Here is a 13,322-nt window from a genome sequence, read left to right as displayed (position 1 = left end):
AGCAACGGACTTCGGTATTGGTGTTGCCAGTAGGTTTTTCTGGGATTATTATTTTTTTTAACTTTGTATGCCAAATCACTGTTTTATAGAAGACTGAAAACTTTAAAAAAAAAAAAAAAAAAAAAAAAAGAAACAAAAAAAACCCACAACTATTATTTTAAGGAAATACACCTTCTTTTCATAGTAAGTAGAGTTGTTTGTATTTGATTAGTTAATGTAGAAACGTAAATCAGATGTAGGACTGATTACAGTAAAACAAATTACTGAAAGGTGAGAACACTGCATTAAGTCACAAGTAGAAAGGAACTTGCTGATCTTTGTTGCAGTGTTGCTATATACTGTGACATTCCTGGTATTATTCTGCTAAAGATGTCAGAGCTTGGAATAAGGGAGCAAATTGCATATTTAAAATACATTTTTACTGGCAAAGCTCTGGGAAGAGACTTAGGCAGCATTTTTTCATGTTGCAGAGACTTAGCCAGGAGAATTAGTCCCGCACTTCATTGGGCTTTATTGTTTCATCATTACTGTTCAAGTTTTGAACCAATACCCAGCAGTTAAAAATATTGCATGTCAAATTGTCAGTTGGCTGTCTACTTTCATAATATTTGCAAAAGATAAAACATGAAAAATGCTGAGCATCTTTTAATTCCAGTACCTTGCAGGATTAAGTTTCTGTATACAAACTATCCTAATGGCATGCTTCATTCTGACAACTTATTCTTGCATGATAAATATGTCGAATTGTATGTCTCTCTTCCTTTCTTCAAAATCAGACTATTACATATTTTTTTCAATGTAGTGTTTATTCTTCTATAACAGTGCCTGTTGTCAGAAGGGAAGGCAGGTGTATGCAGTCCGTATGTTTTGCTTTTAAAGGCTAAACTGTGAAAACTGAAAAAGTTGTTTAATTAATTAAAGGCAGCGTTGTCTTTTACTAGAACCTAAATTAAGGGTGTCCAACCACTGCAACATTTTGAAATTGAATTTTCCCATAATTGTAGTACTGATGGTTCAAATTAAATAGTTGTCTCTAAAGATGTATTTTTATCATTTTTCAGTCCATGTGAAACTAAATCTCTAAGTAGCAAGCTGTACTACAGCTACAACAATGATCCAATAGGTCATATTTACATTTTGATTAACTCTTTTGCTCTTTTAAAAAATGGTATTTTGTGTTTAAAGTATGCAACTTTACTGGGTAATTATAGAAGTGATGGTATTTGAGAAACATTTAAAGCCTAAAATAAGAACTATATTGTACAATATATTTTAAGCCTTGAGTTAGAACAGAATGAAATAGATCATGCCAGATAGGTTCTGGTTTTGGAAATTGAGTTGAGTATAAGTGACAACCACGAGTAACTGCTGATATGCTCTAGATGCAGTTATATTAAACGAGATATTTTCAGTAATGAGACATTCACTAATTGACTAAAGAGAAGATGTTGCTGAAGCCATAAATGGAGCTTTTTTGGCGCTACTCAGGTTCTTATAAAAGAAGTGTCAGGACACATGTTTGCATAAATATTAGGATGTGAAAGAATAATTGCTTCTATGCTGCTACACTGGTTACTCCCAATTGTATTGGTATTTTTTAATGTGCCTGTTTTTAAAAACTTACTTAGCATACAAGTTTTTTTGATTATATGAAGCTCCATTGTTGATCCATGGGTCAGAAGAGTCAGAAAAGATGGCAGATAGTATCAGTTTTCATAAATCTTTGGGAAACATTTTTAATAATCTACATATTAAAGTTGAGCTATTAAAATACCGTGTGGCCTTTGATAGGACCCAAGACTCATTTCCATTTGCTCACATTGCCATTGTGTTTAATGATCCAGCAGATAATGTAATAAAAAAGAGATTATTTTCACTGTGTAAGTGTAAGGTTGCTACCTGGCAGTTTCTCTCTGCTGGCTCAGGCATAAAAGTCAGTTGAGGATAAGCAGAAAAACCAATCGTAATGCTTAAGATACAGTATATCAACATGGAGATAATGTAGAGGAATTTCTGTGTTGCATATCAGGGCGAAAAAAGTTTGATGTGAAGATTAAAAATGAGAAACCAAATGAGTTCTGGATTTAAGGCCCGTGGTGTCGGATAGGGAGCAGTTAAGCATTTAGTTACGTGTATGTTTACTGTAAAATAAGAATTCAGTTGCTAAACAATTGTGCTTTGCTGTTTCTAGTTGCCATATTTCTGTTTTTCCAGGATTTAAAAAAAATGGTTTAAAATTGTATTTTAATTGTTTTATCACTGCCACCTGACTTTGCACCTGTATTCAGAAATTATTTTGACATAAATGGGAAGGTTGCTTGTAGATGATTAAAAAAAAAATCAGTTGTTTATTCTCATCAGTTTAGTAATGTCCTAGAGGAGGCAATTAGGAAGTATAATGCTGGTGTAATGTGCTGACAGATAGGGACGGGATCCTTTTAAGTGAGAAGTTGACATTACTTGTTCTGGAGCCCCCGAAGCATTTCAGAGGTAGTAGACTATCTGCTGAGAAGCATCTTTTTTCTCTTTACAGGGTGAATTGGTTTGCAGTGAGCTTCATGCTCCTGTTGCAAGACTGCTTTCAGCTTGCTCAGCTGTCTCTGAGCTACTCTACGATCGTCAGAGTAAAAAATACCCTAACAGCAGGCTGTGTGAAGGAACTGCTTGTGCTGAGTTTGCAATTTATTTGCTAGCCTACCCTAACAAATAATTGTTAGAGTGCCTAAGCTCCTCTAATGAGAAATGTTGATATTTTAGTGTGGTATTTTTAAAACAAAAAATAAACCTGTTTAAGAAATCTTTAAAAAATACATCAGAAACGTTGCATTTAAGTATGAATAATCTTTACTGGGCTTTTTTCCATTACCAGGTGGAGCTGAGTTGTCCAAAAGAGATGGCTTGGAAAGTGAACATGTACAGAGGATACTTAGCAATTTGCCATCCTGAAGAGCAGCAGCTTAACTTCATTGAGCGCCTGGTGGAGATGGCGAGTAGTCTGGCGATTCGGGAGTGGAGAAGGCTTCCTCACGTAGTCTCCCATGTTCATACTCCCCTTCTCCAGGTGAGAATTAAGAGTTGTTTGAATCAGTTATTTTCTGGTACCAGGTCTCAGGACTTCTAATAACTGTGAGTATAAATTACTCATAGTACTGATTAGTACGCATAGTACTGATTAGTTCTCCTAATGGTATTTCCTTGTTAAAAATTGTGAAATGTGCATTTTGACTGGGATTCCTTTGAAAGTCTTTATAGTTCACCTGAATTTGTTCTGCTTGTGGCGTATAGAGGTAGCTATTTAAAAACTGACAAATGGCTCAGCCTTCTTTGTGGGCTAATGCTTATGTGCTGCGGTACTTGGAGTTCTTGAACATTCAGTGGGTTTTGAAGTAAGATCCATTTTGAGTAGGTATATTATTACATTATATTACTTGTGGAAATGTTGAAATAACCTCCAAAGTGTTCTTTCAGTTAGTTTGAAAATGTGTTAAATGCAGTATGGAATTTTGTCAATTGTAACCCACTCGTGTAATTTTATTTTATTTTTTTAAATCTAAGCTAAATGTCAACGCCCTATAAAGGAAAAGCGTATTTAGAAATGCTGGTATTGCTGAGCAAGTTCTGAACATCCGTGTGGCTTAAGCATTAGGGTCAAAGAACCAGAAGCTTTAAGGGTCTGTTAGTGAAGGACTTTTCAGATGAAGCTCTGGGCAGTGCGAACCTTATTGTTTTTTGTGTTTTTTTTTTGTCAGTTCCATATTATTTTGCTAAATGTTCTGATTTGCCATTCCCCAAGCCATTTTCTACTGGTAAGGCTGTAAAATGGTTTTGTCTGCTCCTTTTTTATGGCAGGATGAAGCCATCTGAAGATCTTCAGATGACTTGGGTTGGTGTGCCCTCTGAGCTCCTTCAAGAGCACTCGGGTTGGAAAGTTAGAACAGCAGGTCGAGCCTGCTATGTGGTTCTGTGAGCACATTGGTGTTGAATATAATGGTAGAAAGAAAGCTTCTGTAGTACATAAAATGCCCCGTTTGGTACATCCATTATTTCTCTTTTTTTTAGTGGGCCTTGGGAATATAGCAGATGCCATCAAGAGCATCAGGGAAAGGAATCGGGAGGGAATATAGTCTCCAAATTAAGTGATATTTTATTGGACAGGGAGAGACCTGTATACAGCTTCTGCTGTAAAGGAGAGTGGATTGTGTTGGTTAAACTAATTTGTACCTCAAAGCTTCATGTGTTGGTCTGCAGCGATATTAGTTGTCTGGCAAGGTCATTTGGCAGTTCTGATCAACGTTGACTTAAAATCTTGAAGTAAGGTATGAAGAATTCCCATCCTAAATCATGTTGCTTCACAGTCAGGGAGATCTTGTGCATTGGGCAGAGCGATCGTGGCTCCCCTCAGCTAGTCTGATGCCAGCTGCAGGAAATAAAACATTGTTGGTCTGAGTGGGAGGCCATATTCCAGTAATTCGCCGTGCCTACATGTGGGTGCACGCCTTACAAGTTTGTGCTGATGGAAGAGGTTACTGCTTCCAGCTAATTAGCTCATTTTAATTCCAGTGTATTACAGAGCACTTATATGAATAGGTCAGCTAGAAGATTTGAGACAGTGGTGACCTTCGTCAAGGGCTTTTTATGAACCACGAAGGAACAGAATTCATGATTCAGAAGAGCGGGGAGCCCTGTGGCCTTACTTCTTTGGGATTTGAAGGAGATCAGTGTGTTTTCTGGACAAAAAAATTGGACAAAATGAGTGTAAAGTTTTGAGAGGAGCTTAATTCTAAAGTAAGGGCAGAATTCTGGCAATGAAGCAGCAAACTGTCCTGTCCAGAATGAAATGAGGGACAGCTAATTAATTTAGGGTTACAACAACTTCAAAAACAAAACAAACAAAAAATCCCCCAAAACAACAACAAAACCAAACCAACAACAACAAAAAAAGAAAACTCCCAAAGTTGAGTATCATCCTGTAGTTATTGGCTTATTTCTTTAGCAAGCTCATTTAAATAGGGGCATAAATTTGTAACTTCAGTTTCATACTGTCCTGTAAAATTACTGCAGTATATTGCACATGATCTTTACCAGCACAAATGTTTAAATAAATTCTTGTGTGCATACTTGAATCCTTGACTTAGAAAGGATGAGTAACTTTCCAGTTGGTTATCCCAGCCCATATTTTAGCCTTCAAATTGTTGAATATTACAAAGCAAAGAATTTTCCCAGCATTTATATAAATGTATATTGGTTTTAAGGTATTGTGCACAAGATATGTCTTTATTTTTGCTTGTGAAAAATCTTTTATTTTTTTTCGTGCAATGCTAGCACTTCAGTTTAAAGAACAGATACGCTTAAATTCTCTGTTTTTAGTCTTTCTCTTTGGCATAAATGTTTCTCAGGGAAATGATACACTTAGAAAATTAGGGGAAGACTTGTTTCTTGTCCTGTCAGGAAGAGCTTGTGAGAACTTGCTGAGACTGTTTCTTTTTTCAGACTTCCAGAAATATTTTTGTGAAGCAGCTGGTACAACTTTGATCACATAGGATATGCAGTTTACTAATTACAAGAGATGAAATAACATGTAAAGTGGTGAAAAATGTATGGCTTGTGTCCTTTCACACATTTCACTGTAACAGAAATGGATAAATTCTTCCCTTTTAAATGTATGAAACGTCAACACTTATCCTTTTGCTTTCTCTTGGATTTAATTATGTAAGTAATTCACAACTGTAAGAGAAGAACTTCTGAGAGTAGATGTTATTGCCAAATATAATTGAATGGAAGTAGGTGCCTAAACGCATCTCTAAGAAATGGGATTTGGCTTTGAGTTGCTTTCCGAAGCTTCTTGAAAAGGAACCTAGTGTCTTCCAATTTGGACCGTGCAGCTGTAGCCAGAGTGTGGAAGTGGGGCTGGGGGAGAGTTTGTGTTCAGTTTGTCATGCAGTATGTGATTGGGAATAAACATGCCAGTAATTTGTTTGAAGGGCTGATTGCGTCCCTCATTAGGCATCCTGATAAACAAGCATCTGTCAAAGATTAGCTCTCATTACAGTGAAGGCAGCCTTTCATCTCCAAGGGGGAAACTGTGGGATATCTCTGTGCAGTATGATCTGAGGTTTGATAACAGGGGATGCATTTCTTGATGGACCGGTGCTCAGAGAACTGTGAATGAACCTTACCCACACAAATGCAGAGGATACTACTTTCTAAGTTCTTTTTAATATAGTGGCTTCCATAATTCTGTAGAGGATGAGTAGTTCACCCTGTGTGTCAGGCCTGGTTTGATTCATGAGTACCTAAATCCACATGATCTAAGGTACCCCCACTAAGTTGTACTTGTGGGTAGAGCTTACACAGCACGCTTTTGAATTTTTATAATATACGTTGATGCATCAGACAGAGTGAATAAATATGGAAAAATTCTCCATATTGAGAAGAAGCTGTCAAGAAATAGGTAAGATATAAATAATTGTACAAGGTTTCATTTGTTTGAGCTGATATACAACTGGAAGACTTCGTGACTAAATTAATTCCTTTTTGATAAGTTTTCACTGATGGTTTTGAGTTTTTTCTCCCACGGATGGGCAATATCTGCAGCATGAAAGGGTTAGTATTGCTAAATAAAGCATTTAAATGCTTTCAGATATCAATTAAAATAACCTTTTTAAATAATCTAATATGTATATATCCCTCATGAAGAAATGATAAATTAGGCAATGACTGACAGAGGTACAAATGCAGCCATGAATTTGCACTGCGGTAATTACTTTTTTTTTAAATATCAGATAGTAAGTGATTAAATACCTGTGAGAAAATTAAATTTATGTGATGAATGGGTGTAGGATGAAGGTTAAGCTATTGTGAGAGCTGATACTGAGATGACTGTAGGAAAATATTACTTTAATTTATTTTGTTTCGAGAGATTTCACTGTGTAAATTTGGATGGCTTTTTTTTTTTTTAAGTAGTTATCTCATTTTGTTGATTAACAGTGAATACAACTGTTATCTGCTAGGGAGGTAGCTTAGAGAATACTACATTGGTTTTATTGTACTACAGGTAATTAAATTCTTTTAATGTTTGCAGGCCTCTTCTTCAACTTGTTGAAGTTTAACAAAATGTCTGCTGCCTTTAGTAGGTTTGAGGCTACTGCCACCTCCTGTTTGCTCCTTTCATTAATTTGAGGGTAGTAGATGTTTGTGGGAAAAAAAAGCATTCTTGACCTAAGTGATTTATCACAGTTAAGTTGTTTTGGAGATTGTCTTAATAGTTTCAGGAATGCACAGTGTTGCTGCACATTCAAGATTCTATTAAGAGGTGAGATCATGATTAGGGAATTTATGCTAGTAGGTTCTGTTAAAAGTTTTGTTTTGATTATTTTCTTTTGACCACTACCATTTTGTGAAAGCATTTGCTTTCTAAATTAAAGAAAGAATGAGGGAATTTTGATCTTACTAGCCTAGCATTAAGGAAAGACATGTCACTGCTTCCCCAACTGAAACCTTGGAAGCAAACTCATAGCATTATAGAAAGAACACATTAACCATAGGTTGGCGGTGTCTGTTTGCAACCAGGATGTTTAGGTTTTGTCAGAATGAGGTGTTCCTGAAATGAACTTCAGAGGAGGGGAGCCTGAAGTTAATGCAATGACCTTTTGCAAGCGTGTCGGAAGGTACTTTATGTCACATTCATATACTTTATAAAATAATTTGGTTGTTAGATATAGACACCCATTGGTATAAATTCTGTACTGGTGACTCAGTGGCTGAATATAACATTTCTGTTCAGTAACCGAATTGTTGAGTGAAACTTGCATTATGATTTGTTTATTTTTTTTCCTAATGATTAGAATGATTAATGGTCATTTGTGCAAATAATGACCCCAAATGGCATAGTTTTATCTTTACTTGATGATTTAAAAGTGGACTCATCAGAAGGATCTTTTTCTATTGTCTCACGTATTGTACTGTCCTTTAGGATAATTTATGTTGTGTAATGTTTTCTAGGCAGCACAGCAAATAATTGAACTTCAAGAAGCAGCCCAAATAAATGCAGGATTGCAACCAACTAATCTAGGAAGGAACAACAGCTTACATGATATGAAGACTGTTGTAAAGACTTGGAGGAACAGGTTACCTATTGTGTCAGATGATTTATCCCACTGGAGCAGCATTTTCATGTGGAGACAGCATCATTACCAGGGTAAAACTGCCTGGTCCAGCATGCATTCATCATGTAATTTTCCAGACAACACATTGTTTGAAATAAGTTATTTCTATTCTTTTTATTTAAATATGCAATAATTTTCTTGATTTTAACAAGGTTGATTTTATCCAGTTTCCATTTAAATGTTCCATTAAGTCATAATTTCGTATGTATTGTGTAAGATTTTGCTATATGTATGGTTTCATTTATACTGACAAAAGTTTCATGTTTTGTCTCTAGCCATTGTAACTGCATACGAGAATAGTTCTCAGCATGATCCTAGTTCCAATAATGCTATGTTGGGAGTTCATGCTTCTGCATCAGCAATTATCCAGTATGGAAAGATAGCTCGAAAACAAGGGCTGGTCAACGTAGCTCTGGACATACTGAGTCGCATTCATACAATTCCAACTGTACCCATTGTGGACTGCTTTCAGAAGATTCGCCAGCAAGTTAAATGTTACCTTCAGCTGGCTGGAGTTATGGGCAAAAATGAATGTATGCAGGTATGGTAGCTTTATCTCTGAAGTTGTTACTGAGGATTATAAGGGCCGTCAGATGTATTGATTTAAATAAACTGCCTGTGTACAGAACAGCGCCAGAATTTTGTTGGTCATGTTTTATCATGTCTAGTGTTCAGTAACATTGTTAGTCAAAGGCAGTTATTGTCCTTTTTGAACTGAATACTGTGAGAATTTTAAAAATTAACCAAATAAAAACTAAAGTGGAAGTACGTAGTTTGAAATCTTCAAAGTCCTTTCCATTTGTCTATTTTGTAAAATACATGAATTGCAAAAGGACAGCACAGTTGCACCACTGACTGAAGTACTAAATCAAAGTTTTTGAGCGACTTATTCATGAGTGAAGGGTGCTGGCATATGAAGTGAAGATGAGTTGGAAGGGAAGGAGAAAAAACATGATTGTAGGCAGAAAACCCTGACATATGATTATAAGGTCAGCAAACTTCAAGGTGGCAGTGGTAACCCATCGCCTGAATGTTGTCCATAGTATCTAACAGTTTTGCATAGAACATTGAGAACTTAGAATTGTTGTTAGTCTAGATTTTTTTTAAACTAAAAATACTGAAAATTCGTAGTATTTATTTTTCATTTGTCTTCTATTGAAATTTCAAGAGGATGTTTTGACTTTTTTTTTAACGGTATTTTCATTTTAATGAAAAGTTCAGTTTTAGAAAGTTTTTTTCACTAAGGACTCATTTAACAGGGTCTTGAAGTTATTGAATCAACTAATCTGAAGTACTTCACCAAGGAGATGACTGCTGAGTTCTATGCATTGAAGGGAATGTTCTTGGCACAGATAAACAAGTAAGTATATTGGCTGGAACAGGCATTAACACATATCCGAGTGAAATGCAGCTGAAGTATTTCAACACAGTATTTGAGCAGGAAAGTTGTTCCATATGTTTATACCAGCCTAAAATTTGGCACAGCTGTATAAGAAAGTAAAAGTATGTGAAAGTTCCTTTTCGGTTTGAAGATGCAATGATGGGTAATATTTCTGAGTATTGTAGGAAAAATTTAGTGAAAGCAGACATTACATCAGGTTTTTTTTAGAGATGTGCAAAAGGAAGAGACAGGGAGAAGACTTCTGGCCAAAGCTTTGCAGTGTAAGATACTTTTTGCCTGTTTCTGTCACTACTTAGGTAGACAAACTGATGTCTAACTGATGTCTTAATCTAACAAACCGATGTATTAGTGTAGTTGACAAAAGGAGGTTACTTTAATTACATTCTCGAAGTAAGTGCCGCATATAAAACCAAGGAAAAAATCTTACTCAGTCTACAAGCTTAGAGGCTACCTGAACAAAGCTAGCGTATGTCTTTGTTTCTCTTCATTTCTATTTCAATGCTCATTGTATGTGTCCTATTAGCAGCTGCAACTGATCAAGGGATAGGAAAATGTGTGATGGCATAGTTCAGAGTCTGTAGAAAAATCTGCTGTATCGTGCAATATGGAAATGCAACAAAAACTGCAATTCAAATAATTGAATTGAAAAAATGAGTGTGGTATGTGTTGGAGACAGCTTGCATTACAGCAATTAAACACCCAGGTCTAGGTCTTGCTTTCAAACTACCAGCTTTCTAGTATTTTTGCTTTATGCTGACAGGCACCTTGCTACTTTTAGGAAGATCTCTCTCTGATTTAGTAAACAGGCATTTCAGCAGTCAAATTTTATTGAGTGGTTACAGAAAAAACAACCTTCAGATTTTAGCAGCTTTTTGCATGTATAGTATTTCATGGCAGTATTGCTAGATGTTAAGTATTAGGTGGAATAATTCCTTTACCGCTACATTGTGGACACTTACAAAATGAAATCCATCAGTTTTAAAGTTGTACACTGCAACCACATGTAGCAATTTAAGTCTGGAAATGATGAATATCTTCTGTGGATGCAAGAGATAATTTTAAATAGGCAGAATGTAATTACTTTAATGGAAAGTGCAATGGGCTTCCTTATGGCCATAAACGAGCTTAGTTTCAGTTGAGGTGTAAAGAGAAGAAAATCTCCCTCTCCCTGGACCCCATTTTTTAAATTTTATTTTAGTAAATTTATGCAGTTAGAGTAAAAGACATATAAAAATGTATTTATACATTTCTTCAGGATAGATTGGAGTCTGTTTAAAACATGATTCTGATTTACTTACAATTTCTTAATCTTGCAAATAAACAAACATACAGGCATTTTCAAGCACCACACGGGGTTAAGATGTTAGGAAGGTTACAGTTAGGAAGAATGGCCAAGTGTTGAACCTGAGAATTTGTGGCTACTGATCGCCTGTGTGTCAACTAAACTGGAAGGTAAAGGTCACCTCTGGTGTTGCATCTCTTCTGTGCTGCCCATTTGCTGAGGAAGGTGATAGAAACCATTTTTAAAATCATCTCAGATGTCAAGAATGATGGATAGTAGAGAGGGAGAAAAGAAAATCTACTGAAAAGTCCTGTTTTTACAAAGGGGAAGTAGTGATAAAAAGTCATTTATCAGGCTGCTTCTGTGGTACTGTGCTTCAAAACTTCAACCTAAGATGCAGAAAGCATCTGAAAAAAAAAATTGTATAACATAGAAACAAATATGTATTTTGGTTGACGGTTACTTCTTATTTCATCTCAACAGCTATACATCTTAATTTATCACTGTAATCCTACGTTTTATCACTGTAACCCTACAAGCTAATATTTTTTTATAGAAAACTTATCTTTTAAAAAACTTTACAGTTTTTAAAAGTGAGACAAACAAGCATTACTTTACTTTTGTATTGTTTCTTGTAATGCTTATTCTGTAAGTGAGATGTGGAGCACTTTCCTTTAATAAGGAATATTGGAATACTTTAAAAGTTTCTTTGTTTCTGTTATGTGTATTTGAGTTTTCTCATCCTTTAGCCTTATGCCTGAAATATTACATAGCTTTGAGGGACTGTATGTATATTGGGATGAATCATGCCAAATCTTGAACTGGGAGCATGCGAGGAAACCTAGAGAAGACTTCACAATTATCAAACCAATAATCCTTTTTTTTTTTTTTCCTGAATCCAAGACCTGTACTATTAGCCTTCATATTTCTTCACTTTTCATGTTGAAAAATGGATTTTTTTTAGCAGTGGGGGTGAGGATTTCCAGATAACTTTTGCCAGATTACATCAATTGTGAAGTTTTAATGACTTGGGTGGGAGAACACTTAAGGTGTATTCCACCAAAAAATAGCTAATATGATATCTTCACAATTTTACTTTCTCTTTTTTTTTTCCCCTCAGTAGAGAAGTATTTTTAGTGTATTTACTTCTGCTCTTCTTGTGTTATCATTTTTTCTTTGTTTTCTCCTGGAATCTTACTCTAGTGCTCGGGTTGCAAGTGCAGTGCGCTTGAAGTTTTTTAGATTTTCAGGGAGTATTTGGGAATCTTAAGCATTTGCATAATTGGCTCCATTATGAACTGTTTACTTTCACAGCTCATGAAATTAAGGAAAGCTAAGAGAAAGTAATCATAAGACCTTAGTAGAGAACTTAGTGGAAAAATATTATTGGGTGTTAAAGTAATTGAATACCCTGTCAGAAGTGTGAATCTTACGTGATTCAGTGACTTTTTGTTAGTATAAAGCTCATATTCATTCTTGTCACAATGCAGGTCTGAAGAAGCAAACAAAGCTTTTTCTGCAGCTGTGCAGATGCATGATGTTTTAGTGAAAGCATGGGCGATGTGGGGTGACTACCTGGAGAATATCTTTGTGAAAGAACGTCAGCTTCATCTGGGCGTGTCTGCTATTACTTGCTATCTGCATGCATGTCGTCATCAGAATGAGAGCAAATCAAGAAAATACTTAGCAAAGGTAAGATCGAGATGTTTAAAAAAGAATTGGAGCACCACTTCTTCAGAAAAAGCTGGAATTATGTTCACACGCCCAAGTTTGTGTAATTAGAGGAATTTCATTTACTGATTGAAAGCTTTAATTTAGGCTGAAACTGTGCATACAGTTTCTGTAGTGTCCTTGCATGCAAGTCATCATGGCTTTCTTTACTTCATTAATTGTTTTTTTTTTTTTTGTCAGGGATGGGAACTGTGGATTACTACTGCTACAGTGTCAGCTGTAATTAGTTTATTCTCACAAGCAATCTTCTGCAAAAATAGTTTCATTTTCTGAAATTTCTTGTACTGCTTTTTTCTTTTTAGTTCATTAACCAAACACAATTACTACATTTGTGCCCTCCTGCTAAGTGTTTGTCGTCGAGTCCACAAATATAACTTTAGTTATTTGTGAGTGCTTAAGATGTACAGTCAGTGCTTAATATAGTTTTATTTAAATATGGTTGTAGAAAAAGTATCTTTAGGGTTCGTCAGTTAAAATAACTTAAGAAAAAAAAACAAAACACAATGGAATATTCAAGTTCTTGCATCAAAATTAACTTACCTGAATAGTGTACTTACAGGTTCTGTAAACATGTTTCAGTTCCCTGTCCCCCAACCCATCCTTCCCTGTAAATATACTTGCATTTATTTTTTACATACTATTAATCTCATTTCTGGAGGAAAAAAAGGCCTTGACCAGTTATAATGAATCGAAGTTCTTGCATCTGAGTAGGCCTTGACACTTAAAAGGACTCCAGTGTCAT

The 13,322-nt window shown here is 35.6% G+C and overlaps 1 protein-coding gene across 1 annotated transcript in view; it reads left to right on the top strand.

Annotated features, from left to right (window-relative positions):
- Positions 1–13,322, top strand: part of TRRAP (transformation/transcription domain associated protein) — a 92,875-nt gene that overhangs the window by 58,046 nt on the left and 21,507 nt on the right. The window contains exons 58-62 of the mRNA XM_035548873.2: positions 2,870–3,061; positions 8,002–8,197; positions 8,441–8,706; positions 9,425–9,525; positions 12,340–12,541. Coding sequence (XP_035404766.1) covers positions 2,870–3,061; positions 8,002–8,197; positions 8,441–8,706; positions 9,425–9,525; positions 12,340–12,541 — 957 coding nt within the window. The remainder of the gene's footprint in view (positions 1–2,869; positions 3,062–8,001; positions 8,198–8,440; positions 8,707–9,424; positions 9,526–12,339; positions 12,542–13,322) is intronic.

Source organism: Cygnus atratus, chromosome 15 (genome assembly GCF_013377495.2).
Source record: "Cygnus atratus isolate AKBS03 ecotype Queensland, Australia chromosome 15, CAtr_DNAZoo_HiC_assembly, whole genome shotgun sequence".
Lineage (NCBI taxonomy): Eukaryota > Metazoa > Chordata > Aves > Anseriformes > Anatidae > Cygnus > Cygnus atratus.
The sequence above is the reverse complement of the archived record's forward strand: the minus strand, read 5'-3'. Positions and strand labels throughout refer to the sequence as shown.